Raw genomic sequence first — 20649 nt, 5'->3', positions numbered from 1 at the left:
GGAGAGCAGAGCTTACTATTGAGTCCGTGAGACCACTTTGATCGTTTGGTGCACTAAATTTGTTCGTGTTCTAAGACTCAAAACTGGAGAGCCAACCAAAGCCCAGAGGTAAGCTTCTCTCCAGGGAGTCTACTATGTCCAAGGATCATCCAACCGTTAACCATATACATCCTTCCACGTATGCCTAGGAATATGTGCAGCACAAGCCAACCTTGGATATCCCCTGGGGTTGCTCTCCCGAGCCGGATCAGAGGGAATATGGGATTGCTACAGTAGGGCCGTTGGCACTGGGCACTGGGCACAGGTCATAACAAAGAAGAGTCACACAGTAGTGGAGCCCTGGACAGGTCGGCAGGAGTTAAAGGTAGAGGTATAGGCCATTAGGCCCAACCGCCCTATGGCACCCGTGTCCGCCTGTCCAGGGCTCCAGGCAGGGCAGGGTTAAAGCCGTTAATTGTGCTAAGTTAAGGATTAATTCTGAACTTCAATACCAAGCTAAGACCATCATATCATCTCCATTAAGACCATCATATCACCTTCAAATTTTTCCTTCCTACTTTTTAATAATAGTTGTTCTCCACTTTTTGTAACAAACAGTGACACGCATGTGAGAGAGAGAGAGAGAGAGTGTGTGTGTGTATGTGTGCGCGTGTGCGCGTGCAGATGTACAAAAAGAAGAAAGCTTTCAGTCAATCGAAAGAAGCAAGAAGCAAGAAGATAGAAGAAAGAAGAAAGAAGAAAGAAGAGAAGAGAACAGTAAAACAGACCAACCCACTATAGGAATATGGAGAGAGAGGGAGGAGTTTGAAGTTTGAACTTTGGAGTGAGATGGAAAGGGAAGAAAAAGGTAGAGATGGGGCAGCTGAAAAGCAGGAATTTCTGGGGATAAAGTTAAAACGCGGGATTTCGGTAGGGAAAAGAGGGGGCACTTGCACTCCAGTGCCCATCTGGAAACTTGGGTATGCGCCGGATAGCACCATCAAAGACCCTATCACAGTACCCCCCACCGTCTCTGCTAGAACGCTCGGTGCCAACCTCTGGGAACTCCAGCACCTGCCGCTTTCTAAAATGAACAAGGCTGGTCTCAGGCTTCGTCACCACAAGGACAAGGGTCTTGAGCTTCCCACCCATTTGGCCGATCCTTCTTATAGTCCTCCCCCTGCACAGGTAGAGGCTTAGAGTACACCTCCCTTTACTCACTTCCCCCTGCTATTGTATTTATATAATTATATCCAGTGTATGTGTCTCTCTCTTCAACTTCTTCCAGCTCTTCTGCTTGATGGGTTCATCAGCAGGGCCTGAATTTTATTTTTTTTTTGTTGAATAGATATATTGTTTATAACTTCCAAATCATTCTTTCGGGGTTCAATATTTCTTGGGTTTATCTAATTTTTAGAAAAATAGAGTTTGATGGTAGGATTTTAGTTTTGGGTTCCTCTCCTGAAATCATTCGCTTTGCATTCCTGGTTTTCTCGGTTGTTCTTTTCTTTGCTCCTTTTTTATTTTTGGGTATATGGAGTTCATGATTTGCTTTTACCTTCAAGGGTTTATTTTAGTTTATTTCTACTGATTGTGTTATGTGGACATTTTCCGGGTGTGTTTCGTGTTTCATTTCGTGGCAATTTTTTGCCCCAAATTCTAACCATCTTATTTGTTAAATTCTATTCGTTTTCTTACACTGTTTCTTTACTCATTATTCCCCTTAGTACGTGACATCCATTGAGTTAGGTTTCTGGTCCTGCATTTGATCCAATATGATTAGAAAAATGTTCAATTGAATTATACTTCCATTAAAACTTCTCATTTTATGTGGAATTATGGGTTTGTTTCATGCATGATGATTCTTTGGCTCAGTAAAGTACTCAACCTTGATAACTGGATGTATTTTCTCTGAACCTTTGCCAATTCAGTAGCATACTATGTAGAATTGTACAGGATGGCATCAACTTGGTGAACAATGGTAGTTGCGATTTATGTCCTTGCTTGTAAGTAAATAAAAACTTTGGAATTCAAAATTTGAAAATTCACATTTGCCCAGGGAAAAGCGATATTTTATTTTAATGGTGGTAACCTTTTGTTGCCAAACCTCTGTAACTCTTTTGCTGTCAAATGTTTTGCAGTTTCTCATTCATCATAGAAAGGAAATTGTTAATAATTGCATTAAATCTCATTCTAATGGATGATAATAACACCAGACCTGAGTTTTCACATCCACAATGAGTGATACATCCTTGATTGTAGGCATAGTGCACCCGTTCAGTCATTAGGTTCATTAACTTGCTGGGCTGCCATCCAGAGCCCCGTAACCAGCTTTACCAAAAGTTACGCTTTTTATCGCCATAGGAAAAAAAAGTCTTTGAGTGGTTTCAAAACATAAACTGAGCTCAACCTGAAATAAATAAGGTGATCTGGTTTTTCAAGACCTTTTGGTTTGGGCTTTAGCTGAAAATCGCGTCCCTTCACTGAAAGTAGGGTGGGGTGGAAGCCATGTACTACTAGATTTTATAAGCGGTACCCTTATCATGAGTGAAGAGGCATATTTTCAACTCTCATCCTAGGTATAACTTCAAGTAAACGTGATCCAATTCAGTTTGGGTTTAGAGCTTACTAAATGAGATTGATTGGGCTTGGGTTGACTTTGGAATTGGATTCAGCTATAAATTGATCATTTAGTTTTTGTGGTTTGGCTTCGGTTGGTTCCAACCGTATCTACCTAGATTGGAATTGCACACTGGTTGGTATGTTTTTCGGCCAGGCTATGTCCATCATTGAAGAGGTGTCTCTTCTGTTGAACATTTTGCATGCTCAATTATTCCCCCCTCCCCCCTCTTTCTTTTTCAAGTTAGAACATGTAGTACAAGTAATCTTTGTTTTGTTTTTCCATAACAGCCGGACAGTGCTAGTAGTTTGAGGAGGCATGTTGCAGCATCATTAATGCAGCACCATCAATCAATTGAAAGGAATGGTCGCGCTCGACAGCCTATGTCTCTTGCAAGTTATAGTAGTTCATTGGAGGTAAACATCCTCTCATAAGCCCCCATTCCTTTTTTTCTTCCAAAAGAACCAATAAGAAGGAGACGAAAGAAATCATGAAAGATGGTGATGATCATAGTAATAGTACTAATAGCAATAATATCTATTTGAAACCATGCTGCAACAGAGTCTAACCTGACTATGATGAGTCCAATTAAACCCTTGTGTAAAGTGAGATACAGGTCATATTACCCTGGTGAATTAGATGGATTTAACCATTGCATTCTTCTCCCCCCTCGCCTTTTCAAGAGTCAATGAGTGAGGTTTTAGTAGGTGATGGTGGTTTTGAATCTGGATGGGATTTATGGTACAACCGATTTTACCAACTTTTTTTGGGGGGTGGGCTTGTTATTGACTAGGTAGATTCAACCTAATAAACAGAGTTTAGTTTTTCTTTACCATAGACAGTAGGATTGGACTTTGGGAAGAGCAAATGTCATCATTAACTCCCATCCCCTATTGTTGAAGTCCGAAATACCCTTCTATAGTCCAATCAAAGGGTCAGATCCTGGGGATGAAGAGATTCTCTCTTCACCATGGATAAGAGAAACAAAACTTAACAAACTCAAATGTTAATTGTTGGTGGAGAAGAAAGTTATAGAAACTACAAAAGAGAGTTCTTTATCGATAAAGAGTTGTTTTACCATCCTTGGCTTGCAATCTGGCCATAGTCCGTCTGAAATCTTGTGAGATCTAGCCGAGTTCTCGCCGAGATTCTCGGTTTTCCAATTTCCCGAGTCGAGATGGCCTACGAAACTTAAAATGTCAATATCTCTCCGAGATCTCAGCGAGATCTCGGTTTGACATAGGAAAATGCCCATCTAGGTCCTTTATACGAGTGTCAAATCTCGAGATCTTGCTGGAAATTCTTGGTATACAGACACCTATCTATGCCAGGAACTAAGTCAGAGAAGACAGACACTTATTTATGCCTAATATCATTTAAGTATTCTTACTTAAGATATTATTCATAAATAAGCAAATACCCCCCCCATTTGAATCCAATAAAAATAGTTAAAAAATCAAATTCCAAAAGGAAAAAAAGTCAACCCCTCAGTTCAAGAACAAAAACTGGATTTTCGGCGGTAAGTGCAATTTTCAACTTTCTAATGCTCGGGTTTTTCTCAAATCTAAAAATTCCATATATTCGGTGTGCGCGAATGCTGTCAAAATCGCTCTGAATGAAAATATATTTTTGGACACATCAAAGCAAATGAATATTTTACCGCACTTTTGGTTTTTAGCAATGTTGTACCATATTAAGATTTATGGAACTTTTAGATTTGAGAAAAACCCCAGCATTAGAAAGTTGAAAATTGCACCTACCGCCGAAAATCCAGTTTTTGTTCTTGAACTGGGGGGTTGACTTTTTTTTCTTTTGGAATTTGATTTTTTAACTATTTTTATTAGATTCAAATAGGGGGTATTTGTTTATTTATGAATAATATCTTAAGTATTTGTAATACAAATACTTAAATGATATTAGGCATAAATAAGACTGTTTGTCCTGTGTCTGTCCTGGTTTCTAGAATAAGTAAGTGTCTGTCCTGCTTTCTCACTAACTGAAACTCCTATTTGGACTTTGTTTTTGCAAAATCTAATAATGCCATTGTGTTTAAATGGCCTAAAATAGGCTGTATACCGATTTTCAGACCCAAAAGAGGTCTAAAACCCACCGAGATGGGCTTTTGAGTAGGAAAAAAAAAAAATGCACAAACTCGCCGAGATCTCGGAGAGATCTCGTTCCAACTCGGTTTTTTGCTGGGCCGAGATGGCTCCGAGACCCGAGTTTTCGAACCTAGCAATATATATTAAAGGGTTGTTTTACTATCCTTAGTCTTACAATCTGGCAATATATTTAGCATGTGAGAGAGTTCATTCCACTAAGTGATAATATGGGACCCTTCACTGACTTGTCCTTGTTTGGGTCTTTGAACTACCAAGCAAACTAGGAATCTATGGGTTACCACAGTTAAGATGCTCTTATCCTATTTCCTGTTCATAAGGAATATCCTGAGCAACGACACATCCTACCTTTCACAAAATCAAATTATTGGATTTTTTCTTAAAAAGGAGTGTCAACTTTGTTCTTCTATGTTGATATACATTGTTGTGGCCCTTACTTAACAGCTTGAGTTTTTGGGATAAACGGTTGTAATATGGTATCAAACTAGGAATCTATGGGTTACCACAGTTAAGATGCTCTTATCCTGTTTCCTGTTCATAAGGAATATCCTGAGCAACGATACATCCTACCTTTCACAAAATCAAATTATTGGAATTTTTCATAAAAAAGAGTGTCGACTTTGTTCTTCTATGTTGATATACATTGTTGTGGCCCTTACTTAACAGCTCAAGCTTTTGGGATAAACGGGTGTAATATGGTATCAAAGCTAGGTGGTCGGGGAATAATTATCCCCTCCAATTCGCTGCCCGCTCCAATTCCTCACATAGGAGCGGAAATGACCACCCTACCCCACCTTGGACAGTGTTCGGACAGGGGGTAGGGTGGTCATTTCCGCTCCTATGTTAGAAATTGGAGGAATTGAAGCGGGCAGCGAATTGGAGGGGATAACAATTCGTGGTTAGGTGCTTGATCCTTGGTAAGTGCAGGGGTTTGTGATGTAGTAGGAAGTTGGGTTTTAGTTATTTTGTAATTTTCTTTTATTCCTGTTGATGGAGTCGCAGATAGAGTCTAAGTTAGAGTCAAATTTTGTTTCAGTTTTAGGATTGGATTAGGACTTCCAAGTTTGCTTCTATATAACAACAGCATGTACCCAACGGTTCTTGGTTGGATTTTGGAGAAATGAATGAAGAAGTTGGTCTATGCTTACCTGCGTGTGCAACCATGTGCTCTTTCACTCTGCTCTGCTCTCTCTCTCTCTCCGCTCCTTGATTGAGCCAGTTCTTTTTCCTCCTCCATGTTTGATCTCTATTCTATTTTTTATATTTCTTCTTCTTCCTCTCTTACTATTCCTCTTCCTTTGTGTCTGCTATTGGTACTCTGTTGTGGGCAGTACTTGCAACTCCCAGTTGTTGACATTGATCTCTCCTGATATCCTTCGGATCAGTTTGAGATTTTAATGGCTCATCCCTCTAATAGAAACGACTCAGCCTACACAGTTTCGAGTCAAGATTTGACCTCTACTGAAAGTTCTAACCAGAACTTCAAACCTGGTTCCATTGTTCTGCGAGAACCTGTTTCAGAATTTTGTAGACAAATCTCCAGCTGCTGGTTCACCAGATTGTGGGCTGGATTCAGTAGAGCATTGAGAAATCGACTTCCTCCTGAAATTTCGGGTCGATACAAGTCAATTTGGTAGAGATTGAACACTCCTTATTGCTGTTTTATTGCTTGATTTTGTTTCCTTCATGAGGTTGAAGAAGAAGCAACCCCGAATTTACATATTTTCCATTCTATTTGCTGTCTCACTTAAATACCCTTCGTTCCTTTCTTATTTCCATTATTATAATTCCAGAAATACCCTCATACATGATACTTCATTACAATTGAGTTTTGGTTCTGTTCTATTACCAAAAAAAGAACTACACTGTTCACAATGTTTATAATTCTGTCAATTGGTCCTTGAGTTATTTAGAGTTTGGATGGGGTCATAAGCAATCCAATTTAAGGGTTTCAGAACCTGGAATCACATCAGTTTGTGTTGTGTGTTACTCTGCCCCTACACATTGTGCCTCTTTGGTGCCATGTGATGGTGTCATGTGCAGAGCCGTGTTTGTGTGTGGGGTGTAGGGGGGGGGGGCTGCACATGCAGGGGTGTTTTTGTGTGTTGATATACGTTGCTCTGACCCTTAACAGCTCGAGCTTTTGGGATAAGGGGTTGTAACAGACTCTATCCAATAAATATAAAGGAAATATGAGCATGACAGTTAAGTATTCCAATCCTTGAACCTCGGTTTTATATATATATATATTGTGGGGTGTGGGGTGTTCAGAGTTGCTTCTTTCAAGCTCTAGGATCCATCCAAAAAGGTTTGGCTAATGTTATAATAATGCCAGCTGCCGACCTGACACACCAACCCTCCTCCTTTATCCGCGTGTGGAACCAGCAGCATAAAACATTGTCGGAGATCATAGTTGCTTCTTTCAAGTGTAAACTCATAATCAAAGTGCAGTGACAGTGTGATGGATTCCTCTTTTCCACTATTAAAGGGCCTCACAAGAGTTCAAGAATGATTGCTTCGTAATTCCTTTGGAACCTGATATATGATGTCTGCCTCGATTTCCTGTTAAGAAGGTGAGGGGAGGAGAAGCTCAGAAGAAAGTAAAATATTGTCAGCCAGGAAAGTATTAAGTACATGTGCACATGAGGTTTTCTGCATAGTACTCTCTGTAAGCTTGTTCCTTCCAGGAAAGATTATTTGAGCACTCGCAACTGTTCCGAGTGGCCTTAGTATCCGCTTGAAAAGATTCTGATGGTTAGTAGACAAAGCATTATTCCAAATTTTTTGTCTACCTTTAAGGTGACTGAAGAATCTGTTAACTGCTTCTCCATCTTTTTTTCTGTTATACTGTGGCTTTACTTTAAAGCTGACATGTTTTTCTGGGTGGGTTTTTATTCAGAAACCAACTCCTACTTCCTCTCATATGCTTTGGACAGTTCTAAATGGATTTTAGATTCTGGATTCCCTTTTTTTCTTGAAACTCTTTTGTTTGGACTACTAATTGTGGGAGAAATGATTCTGCGGTCTTTATGAGTTGGCCTTGTCATTGTTTCAACTTTCAAGCCACCCATTGGGCCAGTGAGGCAGTTTGGTCTGTGTGTGATTTTGAGGGAGGTAAATTATAAGAAAGAGATACTACGACAAGAGGAGTTTTCTTTCAGTGGGGTTGTACAATTTGTCTGTTCTCTCTCTTGTTTTTCTCTTTGCGTTTCTCCCCGGTTTATTCTTTTCTAATCTCTGCTTTGATTCGTGGAAGCCTTCATGTGGATTGTCATTGTCATGGCTTTAGCCGTTGACAGCTGAAACATAAGGATTTTAGTGTTGTGTGATTGGTCCTTTGTGATTTGGTTGTGCCAACCAGTTTATGCATGCCATGTACTGTCTGATGCCACCGGCCCAGATGCAAAGTAATTTAACCCTGTTTATCTCAGTTTTACAAAATATCATTTTGTTCTTTGCAGGTGGCAGCTTATAACCCTGCTGTCACTCCTAGTAGTTCTTTGGAACTCAAGGGAAGGCTTGGGGAGACGGGTTATAGCCTTAAAACATCTGCAGAATTACTAAAAGTATTGAACCGGATTTGGAGCCTTGAAGAACAGCATATGTCCAACATAGCATTGGTGAAAGCACTTAAATTTGAGCTGGGTCATTCTCGAACTCGGATCAAAGAGCTGCTGCAAGAACAGCAAGCAGACCGACAAGAAATAGATGATTTGATGAAGCAAGTTGCCGAGGACAAAGTGGTCAGGAAGAGCAAGGAGCAAAGCCGCATCAAGGCTGCAGTTCAGTCTGTCAGGGATGAACTAGAAGATGAGAGGAAGTTAAGAAAGCGCTCCGAAAGCCTGCATCGGAAGTTAGCACGAGAGCTGTCGGAGATGAAGTCTGCCTTCTCAAAGACCCTGAAAGAACTTGAAAGAGAGAGAAAAGCAAGGGCTTTGTTGGAAAACCTATGTGATGAGTTTGCTCGGGGAATAGGAGATTATGATCAGGAGGTGCGGACAATAAAACACAAATCTAACAAGGATCATGGTGGCGGGGATGACCATGACCTGATGATCCTTCATATTTCTGAGGCATGGCTTGATGAGCGGATGCAGATGAAGCTTGCAGAAGCTCGTTCTGATCTCACTGAAAAGAACATGATAGTGGAGAAGTTAAGCTCTGAAATAGAGACCTTCCTTCAAGCAAAGCGATCTGGTAGTTCTAGGAGCAATGATGTCTTCGCTAAAGATCACGACAGCTACTTGCGTCACCATTCTCTTGAGTCTGTCCACTTGAATGAGGCTGTTAGTGCACCAAATGATCCAGAAGACGAAGAAGATACTCTTGGCAACGATTCTCACTGTTTTGAACTGAACAAGTGTGTCAAGGACAAGCAAACCAATCATTGGTCTAGGTCTAATTTAGAAGAAGATGGAGAAGATAAACTGGAAGAAATGAAGTCTTGCCCTACAAAGAAGAAGCCAGGCTCCCGTGAAAGGATCAAGGGCCATAATCCCTCCAACTTGCAAGTGCAGTTTGAACAACAAATTGCAAGGGCAATGTCATGTAATGGAAAGACCCAGGTTATGGATAAGGAGCAGGGGAAGGTGGGAGAAGATGTAAACCCAGTTGAAATAAGCATTTCTCAGAAGTCCGAGAACTATGCAGTTACACAAGAGGGCAGCCATGAAAGAAAGAGTAAACGGGATGGGAACCATGGATCAAACTCAAACCACGTGATTGATGACTTAATTAGAAGCGAGTCTTTTGAGGAAGGTAGTAAGGTTCATCCTGAAAATTGCAAGGAAGAATTATGCAGTCGCACGTCATGGAGGGGTCATGCCAGCCCAGTACGACAATGGGTGTCAAGATTCACTTCCCCAGACCTCGACATATCTGAATCTTCATCAAAATGGACACGGGGCTCAAAGGAAAATACTTTGAAAGCAAAACTACTCGAAGCAAGGTTAGAGGGGCAGCGTTCTCGCCTAAGATCTTCCAAAGGTTCTTCGTAGGTTGATGGCAACAATGATTTCAGCTGACAAACAATCCTGATCAAGAATCTGTGGGTTTTTGTGCACATCATCCGAGGTACTTCTCTCTAAATTAGAATGTTGCGATGTGTTTCCATTGTATGCCATATACTTTTTCCCCACTTCTGTAATTTTGGGAATTACCTCTGTATATGAAAATTGTATTGTTATTACATGGTTACATAGGGATCATAAAAGATTTTAAGTTGACGGGATTCTAATAACTTGCCGCATCAACTTTTTGCAACTCTTACAGTCTTGCTCTTACCCATATTTTATAGCAGTTATGCATAGAATGGTGAACCCTGAATTTTGATTCCTTGCCAAAAGAAAAAAGATCCCTCAAACTGTAATTCAAATGATCAAGAAAGGAGATATGAGCTTTCTGAAGATAGCCATCCAGGAATTAAAAAAGAGGGAGACCTCCACAAACAATCTCACAATAACAATTGCTCCCACAAACATCTCTCCCCACAATTATGCCACGTCGTCGTTGATGGAGCTTTTCTTTCTCATTTAGGTTTTTACTGTGTGGCATCATTGATCCTTAAGAATAATCTCTCTTTCCTATGTGCAGCAGGAAGTCGAATGCAGTCTCAATCCTGTACAATGGCTGAAGGACTAGCAATCTTATATGGGATTCAGCTAACTATATCAAACAACATTAAAAGGATCCACTTAAGCAGCAACTGTGGTTCGATTGTGAATGCTATTTTGGATCTCTTGAAGGTGGGTTACTGGATTGTTTTGAACGAACATTTTTAGTTAAATATATCAGATATCTTCTTCCCTTTTCTGACCATGTAAATATAGACTTTAGTCCTAAGAGATGATGAAGGATGTGCTCATGCTAGAGCTCAGAGAGCTCTTCTTTCTGTGAACTCTCTAGTTTTTGATAGAGAACTGCCCGGGTGGCTCATCACCTGCCTTGAAGGGCTCTACTCCATTGTTCCGTCTCTCTTTTATTATATTTCTTTTGCTTACAATCCCACCCCCCCCCCCCTCCAAAAAAAAAAGATTAGTTTCCCATTCTCTCTTTTATTATATTTCTTTTGCTTACCCAAAAAAAAAAATATTAGTTTCCAATTGTGCATGCTCTCGCTCTCTCTTTTTTGTTATATTTTGATGAAGCGAGTTGGTTACTTCTTTCAGTCTAAATTCTGTAGCTGTTGGATTGTAAATTGGGTGTAAATGGGCTAAAAAATTGAAGCCTCAAATATTTAACTGGATGTGTTTGGGCTTGAGGTCTTAACTAGATTACAGTCTTAAGGATAAGCTGGGTGGAAGCTTAAGGTCTTGACTAGATTACAAGCCTAACCTAGGGCTAATTGCTCGGCCCAACCACCAAATCTCAAGCTGGGTATGGGTCAGGGTTGAGCTAAATTTGACTTGGCCCATGTACATATACAAGTACAGAGTGATAAGGGTTTTAAATTGTGGAATCGAAATCAGGATACAGATCTGGATTGGTCCCAGCCGATTCTGATCAGAATTTGATCTGGGTTAGTCAGAATCGGCCGAAACCGGACAGATTCCCTTAGTATGGATCGGTCAGAATTAGGATCAGCGCAACCGATCTGATCCTGAATTTTAAAACCCGGCCTGGGGTGGGGAATTGATGAATTTTATAATTAGGTTTTGCTAGTATTTTGGATGATCACTTCAAAAGCTCTACTGAGAATTGGTGTCTTAAAATACGAAAAATGCAGAGACCATCAAATGTGATCCTTTGCCTTTCTAACATTCTTTTTTCCATTAATTTCTTCACAATCATAGTACGGAAAAGAATAAATATATCAGAAACCATATAAAACGTATTCTTGTTCTCTAATCTCAGGACAGGAAGACCAAAGCTGAATTCCTTGTGTCTTGTTTGTGCCTTTTAATTGTTCTGTAATGCTTGTAAAAAAATGTTTTTAGTGGCATTCAATCGAGCCTATTACACTCTATAACATTTATTTGGAATCCTTCAAAGTATAGAGACACAAGGAATAAGGAATAGGGAAAAAGTTTCTCACAATGCCAATGTAGTATCTATAGCCTTCTCAAATTTGGGTTTTTATTGTTTTCTCCGTCCCACCCCGGCCATATGTACCCCACGTGGATGATCCTATTCTCTCATTTCTCTGTGCTGCCATTGGTGTGGTGTGGAAGACTCTCTCGCACTAGTTTACACTTCAAAAGTTTCCTAATACCCCTAAAAAAAATTTCTCCTCATACCTTAACCGTGTGGGGCCTTGTGGATAATACCACTCTTTGTACCCCCATTGGTGTAGCATGGAAAATTCTCTCCCACATTGGCTTACATTTCCTTCAAAAGTCTCTCATCAGTCTACCATCGCAATCTCACATTGGCTTTTTTTATTGTTTTCTCTCTCTTACCCTGACCATTCTCCACACTGCCATTGATATGACGTGGAAGATTCTTCCACACTAGCTTACACTTCCTTCAAAAGTTTTCTCCCAATACCAATCTACTATTGCCATCTCACATTTTTTTTTTTTCTCTCTCTTACCTTGACCATGCGGGCCCTTTGTAGATGATGCCATTCTCCACGTCACCATTGGTGTAACGTGGAAGATTCTCCTACACTAGCTTACACTTCAAAAGTTTCCCAGTATCTCCAAAAAAAAATAGTCTCTTCTCAACCATGTGGGCCTATGTGGATGGATGCCCTTTAAATAAATAATAAAAAAATGATGGGGTGAGAGAGGCTCGAACTCTCGACCTCAGGATTACTCTATAGCTATGAGACCTACGCGCTAGCCAACTGCGCCACCACCCCTTTGATGTCCAAGTAGGCCAATTTTAATTTATCTACATTTTAAACCTAAATCAGCATGTGCTTAAATTTTAGTTTTACAATGGTTGCATTAACTATTATTGAAATAAGAAAAACAGAAACCATTTTCATTTTAGGATGTGTCTTACTAGGTGTAGTAGCACTTCCAGTTTAGGGGGTTAATTAGTGAAAGAAAAATCTCTAATTATAAGATAGGTTTTGGATATTATTATAATTGGGTGAGATTTTAAACATGAAGAATAAATTTTCCTTGCTTACAAGAATCTAAGCTTCATTAGTATTATTGATGAATATGAAATTCTCACAATTAGTGATTATCTGCATCTGATCCAATTTTAAGTCTGATGGATTCCCATCTCTTTTTTTTTTTTTTTTTTTTGATAAATTAGTTCATTGCATATTTATGAGAAACTGCATTTTGATGTCATCGAAAACCTCTCTAAAAAACAGACAAAAAAAAATTGGCTTTGATTAATCTGGATCATCCCCAGTGTTGAGAGTTTAGTCTCACATCGATTATTAATCAGCCTACAGCCCCCCTTATATACGTAGTAGTCCTTTCAATGATCTAATTTTTAGACCCTGAAAGAGATGGAGGGACTTCCTACACTTCAATGTCAATAAAATTGATCAGAGCGGAGTCTAAGGGTTCTCATCTAATCGGTCATACAAACCTTTATTAGAGACTGCGCAGCAACCACACCCCCCCTCCCCCTCTCTGGGTATTCATGAACCAGCAGCCTCCCTTGTTTATGGGATTGGGAGTGAGAAGAAGCTTCCAAATGCATTAGTCATGGTTCCCTACCCACCCTGCAAAAATTATTGTATTGTAAACCCACTTACCACCCACCAATAGTGTCTCGTGTAGTGGCATTCAACCAACTCCACTTCCCCATTTCTCCTTAGAACACCTACAACTTTTTTTCTCTAGCAGCTCAGGATAAGGAAGTATTGGATATGGAACTATAACCCTACTTAAATAATAGATTAAGATTCAAATTTGCCTTCAATTTCAACACGTCTTTCCATATAGGAAGAATTTAAAGTAGAGATTTTCTAGTCCGGGATCCTGGATTTGGTGCAGGTGTCGAAATTGTTTATGTTATAAGGAAAGAGAAAGGAAACCCATAAATTAATTTAAGATTTCATTTAACGAGGTAAAAGATTTTGGGGAAGGGAAGCTTTGCGTTTTTATTTGAGTTTTAAAATATATTTATTTTATTTTCTAACAAAACCTTCGAAGAGATTCACTAAGGAATATAGTTAATACAATCTCTCCCTCTAAGCGCAAGTACATGTGAGAATGAGATCTTTTTTAAGGAATGTTTTTTTTCATCTTCGGATGCACTTGATTTCACTTGTTAAACCTCAAACAAAACTCAATCTCAAAAGCTAACTATTAAGGAGAGAGTCTAAACCTCTATAAGCTTTTATATTGGGCTACTCACTTCCGATGTGGAATTGTTGTTTTTGAATAGAATCCCAACAATAATGAGATAATTAATTTTCTAATTATCTTCTAAAAACAGGGTTTTAATGTATAATATCAATACCAATACGTCTGTATGGGGTTTTTTTTTCCCCTTCTTGTTTCTATTCTATAATCTATTAGCAACTTATCAAATTTAAGCCATTCTTTTAGGTATCGGACCAGAGCAGCCAACATCGATATTGATACCTGGCCAATTTTGTATCGGTGGAATAATACGGATCAGGGATAAACTTGTCAACAAAAAAAAACCTAATTTTTCTTAAAAATTAGAGACAAAATTATCTCATACGGGTCGGATCGATTCTGATACCCGATCCAACACCGTGCACTTAAACCATGATTTAAGGCACCTAGCCTATCCTAACTTATCCATGGAGCGGCGGACGTACAACTCATATATCCTGGCCGGCCCAGACCAGTGTGAAATTAACTCTGAAGAACATAAAGTTGCTGTTTGGTAACGTTGACAGACATGTTCCCGATGCTCCTTGTGTCCTGGACCTCCATTATGAAGCCCGATTTCCTGGAGAATGTCGGGACCAATTACCCATAACATTCCCAAATCTCACCCAACCCAAGTATATACCTCCCTTGACAGCTCCAAAAAAAAAAAAATATTTACAACCAACCTCAAACCTCTCTTAAGGTTTTTTATGTTCTAAAACACCCTCTTGATATTCTTTTTTGTTCTTATCTCCGGGTTCCGTGGTGTATGGGATTTCATTCAGTGTGGGTGGAAGGAAACTCGGTCCTTACTCTGTCTCAATTATTTACAACTAGTTTAAACCATGAAAATAGCATAATTACTTCATAATACACATGGTATGTTTAGTAAGCTCCCTAATCTCTACCGAAGGGATGTCAATCGCTCTGTTTGACGTGGTCAATTTTGATAAGGATTAAATTGATTTTGTATGTTACTAGGCCAATCCAAAACTAACCCCTTGAGAAGTTTTCGGTTTTAGTCCAATTTGATCATAACATTTCTTATTGATATTTGTTTGTTTGTAATTGGGATATTATTATGTTCAATTTGATTTGACTTGACTTCGAGTTTAAATGTATACATAAGAAAATTAACGTTTTTTAGGCTTTCAATTTCTAATTTGGTTACTGTCAATCTGGTTTCAGTTTTGTATTGGGTTCGGTTCGATTTGATTTTGATTTCTATCGGTTCCATAAAACCCGAACCCGAAACCAAACTGATAAGAGTTCGGTTCGATCTGAAGAGATCATTTTCGATCTGTCCGACTAGATCAGGATGAACTTTGACACACTTATCTCTACCAAAAGAGAAGAAAAAAAAAGGTCAAGAATCGATAAAGAAAAGCCGGAATTGCCTTGAACCCTAAAATTATGCCGATTATTTCAATCAGGAATCGGATCCAGCTAATTCCGATCCAATTCGATCGGAATCGGTGATCTGATGGCTAGTTTTAGAACCATAGATGCACCCCTTGGGTTTCTTACCACACTAATACCTCTATTAACGAGCACATTTGTGAAAATTTCAATGCTTAACAGTAATGTTGCAGGTTTATAGTATTTCCTCTGCCTAACTTTAAGAAAGAAAGCTTTTGAGCCCAATGCCACTAATCAAATAAATAATTCATAATGATGGTTGCTTATTTTCTTGTCAAATAGGTCCATTGTTGATTTGTATATTAAGCTTCATCTTTAGATCTTAGATATGATGATTAGTGTGAGTTAAACTTTTCATGCTACACTATCAAACAATACCTTTTAAAAAGAAATTTCCTTTGTAGTTAGTAATGCTTTGTATAGCACAAAGCTCAAACTAAGTACCTTATTGGGTCTTTTTATGACAAAGAAAGTGGCATGTCGGCTAATCAAAAATTAGGAACACTAATCTATGCATATAATTCCTTTTTTTGATGAGGATATTATGATGTAATATGTGCTAATGCAAAATATATGTTGCTCTTTCTTTTTTAAATTCTCTACTAACATTTTACATTCCTGGTTGGAACAACATTTTAGAAATTGAATTCGAATATATAGGTTGGTCGATTCAAATCGAAATTTACCAAGCCCGATCTTGATTGATTTCAATCCAAAATAGGATAGATCTGGATCTCGATTTGTTATGTAAAATAGTCCCACATCGGTCTCGTAAAGGCTTGGATGTGGGCATATATAATATTGGGTTCCCTCACCTTGTAGATCGGTTTATAAGGGTAAGTTCTTCCAAACATATCATTGGTGCTTTCATCGACCCGTCCTTTGCGGTTGGCTACTTGAGAGGGGCGACCTGGTGCTAGAGTGCGAGCCGCTAGGAAAAGGCTATTCTTGCTGCCAAGCCGAATCCTAGAGCAGGGTGGAGCCGCCTAGAAAGGGCTACCTGATCCGGAGTGGGCCATCGAGAACATCGGCCATTAAAGGGTGGGGTAATGTTATGTACAATAGTCCCACATCGGTCCTGTAAAGGCTTGGATGTAGGCATATATAATATTGGGTTCCCTCCCCTTGTAGACCGGTTTATGAGAGTGAGTTCTTCCAATCGGATCACGATTTTGGATTTTTTAAGCCTTGCGTTGGAAGCATTTTAGTGTTTCACGAGCACACTATGAATCTGAAGGTGCATAAATAGAGGACCCGCTTTCTCATCTCAGTGAGGATGGTATATCGTAATATTCTAGATCTATGCCAAAAAAAATGAAAAAAAAAAAAAAAACAATTTTTCGATCTTTCTAGGTATCAGTAAAGTATAACGCTTCACTGATTGTCATTTGAAAATACATGGGTTAGTAATGTGATAGTTTAAGCAAAGAAAGATGCTTAAACTCTGATTTAAAGTTTTAGTAAAATTATCAAAATGCCATAAAATGAAGATGAATATAAAATATAAAATTTTAACTATCTCCTCTACTTATTTTTATTTGAAATTGTATCAATGAGATGCTTAATTGGTCCTCTATTACATAAACTAACCTATGTATTACCATGTGGCAAATAATGAAGCGTTATACTTCACTAGGCACAGTGATGGAAAGAAACCCTTTTTTATCATAATATTTTAATATTTTTACCTCTTACAATACTTGATATACATGATGATTCAAAGTATCCTAATGTCTTATCAATGGGATTTCTAAGTAAAAAAAAGGTTTTAAAATAATTGAGTCTAAAATTGACCTTTTGGCTATTCACTATGGCCTCATTTCCTTATTGTCGGTAAATAGCAATCTAAAATGATGTTTCATTAATTAATCAACTCTTTATAGAAACTAATTTTTTGTAATAGAAGTCAACTTGCATTCTAAGATTATAAAATGTAATTGGAAGTTTAGTGCGTTGCATAATTATGTAGAAAAAAGAAAAAATAATAATTTTTGGATCTTTCTGGGCATCGGTAAAGTATAACGCTTCACTAATTGTCACTTGAAAATACATGGATTATTAATGCGATAGTTTAAGCAAAGAAAGATGTTTAAACTCAAATTCAAAGTTTTAGTAAAATTATCGAAATGCCATAAAATGAAGATGAATATAAAATATAAAATTTTAACTATTTCCTCTATTTATTTAATCTGAAATTGTATCAATGAGATGCTTAATTTGTCCTCAATCTATCACAAAAACTAACCTATGTATTACCATGTGGCAAATAATGAAGCGTTATACTTCACTAGACACAGTGATAGAAAGAAATCCTTTTTTTATCATAATATTTTAGTATTTTTACCTCTTACAATACTTGATATATATGATATGGTTCGAAGTATCCTATAATGTCTTATCAATGGGATTTCTAAGCAAAACAATGGGTTTTTAAATAATTGAGTCTAAAATTGACCTTTCATTTCTTTATTGTCGATAAATAGCAATCTAAAATGATGTTTCATGAATTAATCAACTCTTTATAGAAACTAATTTTTGTAATAGAAGTCAACTTGCATTCTAAGATTATAAAATGTAATTGGAAGTTAAGTGCGTTGCATAATTATGTAGATATGTCTTGAAAGCAAATGCATCAAAAATTTGAAGTCAATGCTAAGTACCATTTTTTTCCAATTGCATTGTTTATCTTGAGATTATCATCATTATTATCAGATAGAGGAGAAATTTCTTAGTGGGTCACTTTGATTTTTTTTTTTTTTTTTTTTCTTTTTTCTCTTCACATTGTTTGCTTATATTAGGTCATGTGCAATACTGATACAGTTTCTGCCATTGTTGGATAGATAGAAACTTGTTTTTGTAATTGATCTCATGGCGAATTTTGTGGCTTAATTCAATTATATATTTATATGGTTTGTTTTTTGTGTGGCTTAGTTTCTATGTAGAGTTTTCTAGCGTCTCCATGTGTCTATCTCTCTTCTTCAACAATAGAAAACAGATATATATGTCATTTCATAAGAGGGAGGAGATAGATAAAAACAAATATATGCTAACATACGCTATACAGTTAGACAATGTTATTTTTCCTATATTTTGAAAATTTTCATTCTTTTTTCTTTCTTTATGGTTGAAATTTACATAAATCAATGAAGGCACTGTTAATACGCTTCCAACAAAATATAAATCACACTTAAAATAAAAAGGAAAACGCAATAAACATGTGTGAAGAGAGAGAGAGAGAGAGCTTTCTTTCTCTATAATCGAAATTTACGTAAAACACATAAATCACCGTGAATAAAAAATGATAATTCCAACAAAATATAAATTGCACTTAACATTTAAAAAAACAAAATTAAAAAAAAAACAAAACAACAACTCAACCTTATCCCAACCAAATGAGGCCGGCTACATGGATCTTTGTCCTCCAATCAACTCTATTTGAGGTCATACTTGATACAAAACCTAAGTTATGCATGTCTTTCCTCTCCACTTCTCCTAAGGTTATTTTAGGTCTGTCCTAACTCTTTTAGTTTTTTCAATCTGAATCAAATCACTCTTTCGTATTGAAGCATTCAAAGGTATCTGTTAAACATGGTCATGCCACCTCAAACGACTTTCTGATAGTATATTATGTATCAAAGTTATTCCCAAACCAGCTCTAATATAAAAATAAAAAATTTTATATACTAGAGTAAAAAAATACTAATATAATGATGATGATCACTTTGAGATATGGCATCCTTTAATGAAATCTAATTAGATGTATCAGTTCTTGATATTAAACATTCCAAAGTAATATATTTTCCACAGGTCTATGACCTATATTCCATCATGATCATAGAAATATAGATCACCCATATTTTATTCTTTATATATAGTTTAGTATCATGTTGGATCTTAAAATATTGCTCAATCTCAAGTTGATATGCTCTTTGGAACACGCATGAGTCTCACCAATTTTTCAATGTTATTAGGCAGACCCCATAAGATAAGGGCTTTAGGAGTTTTCAAATAAAGCATCTTTAACTCTTTTAACCTAATAAAAAATCAAACCACTAGAGGTTGGGAGAGAGTGAGACACTATTTGAACCTGCCTCCTTGTGCATCTGCATTTGAGGCTTGAATTTAAGGCAATTGGCTTTACAAGAAGAAAGGTGGGGAACCAAAAGAAAAAAGAAAAGGAGGAGTTCCAAAGGGCTCTGAATTAATTTTTCAGACATATTGCAAATGATATCTAAAAGAGAATAATTTTTTTTTTTTTAAAATAAGGACTTGCACCCCCCCCCCCCACAAAGGTATTATTTCATACAGTATCACAATAATTATTTTATATTTCTTTGAGATGTGATTTTTTAATATTTTTATCATAGAGTTAAATACCCATAAACTATATGTATGTTCCAGGTTAGATGATTACCCAAAAAATGTGTGGTGGATTATTGTTTATAAGGGTACCTAAGTTGTGGAGTGGAGATGGCTTTTAGGGTTTGGCCCTAATCCAAACTTTGACTATTTATTAGGCCTAGGGCAATCCAACTTTGATCAGATATATTTTGCGGGATAAAATTTTCTTTTTCTATTGGTGATGTGAATATGTGAATGGAAATTTGTGTCATCATTAACTCTCGCCCCTATTGTACATACCTGAAACTATCCGTCCCTATGTCAATCAGAAGAGTGAAGGAAAATCGATCATTTTTTGTGTTCAAAACCAAATAAGCTTTTGCGTTTTGTGATTGGCAAAAAATGAACGTGAAAGGGATCTACAAGCTATCCGTATCTATTGATATCTTCCATACCTAGTCCTTAAGCATAAAGGGAGGAAGTGTTTTATGATTCGTACTCAAGGATCCACATGATCTTGGAGGAGAGAGAGTGTGTGTGTGTTAGAGAGAAGAGAGAGGACAAGTACTACATGCAACCAAGGGTTTAGTATACACTATTGTTGGCCGCATTGGTTCCGACTGATACCAATACCAATATCGGTACGGATTAGACCATTTTATTCCCAAAAATGCACATACCTTTTTGGACCATTTTACCCTCCAATGATACCAACGATACGAATACCTTCAATCCATAATGGTATCAAATCGGTATTGATACCTAAATCCATGTCCAGTAACATGTACATCATTTTCCAAAATAAAATAATAACGCAAAGCGAAAAGAGAAGGGAAGACGAGTAGGAGATATAGCGGTCCGTATCCTTAAAGATTTAGGTTAAAACAAGGAACCACTGTTGCACTCAAGCCCAAGG

The 20649-nt window shown here is 37.6% G+C and overlaps 1 protein-coding gene and 1 non-coding gene across 2 annotated transcripts; one reads left to right on the top strand and one right to left on the bottom strand.

Annotated features, from left to right (window-relative positions):
- The first annotated feature begins 740 nt into the window (after positions 1–740).
- LOC122646143 (uncharacterized protein At5g41620-like) lies at positions 741–9958 on the top strand. The gene is made up of 3 exons (XM_043839638.1): positions 741–1167; positions 2890–3015; positions 8181–9958. The coding sequence occupies exons 1-3, from the start codon at positions 829–831 to the stop codon at positions 9714–9716; spliced, it is 2001 nt and encodes a 666-aa protein (XP_043695573.1). The 5' UTR covers positions 741–828; the 3' UTR covers positions 9717–9958.
- Positions 9959–12435: 2477 nt separating this feature from the next.
- On the bottom strand, positions 12436–12520 carry TRNAM-CAU. The gene is given in 2 exon segments: positions 12436–12471; positions 12483–12520. It is a non-coding gene; the product is annotated as a tRNA-Met (tRNA).
- Positions 12521–20649: the final 8129 nt, after the last annotated feature.

Source organism: Telopea speciosissima, chromosome 1, assembly GCF_018873765.1.
Source record: "Telopea speciosissima isolate NSW1024214 ecotype Mountain lineage chromosome 1, Tspe_v1, whole genome shotgun sequence".
NCBI classification, from domain to species: domain Eukaryota; kingdom Viridiplantae; phylum Streptophyta; class Magnoliopsida; order Proteales; family Proteaceae; genus Telopea; species Telopea speciosissima.
The sequence above is the reverse complement of the archived record's forward strand: the minus strand, read 5'-3'. Positions and strand labels throughout refer to the sequence as shown.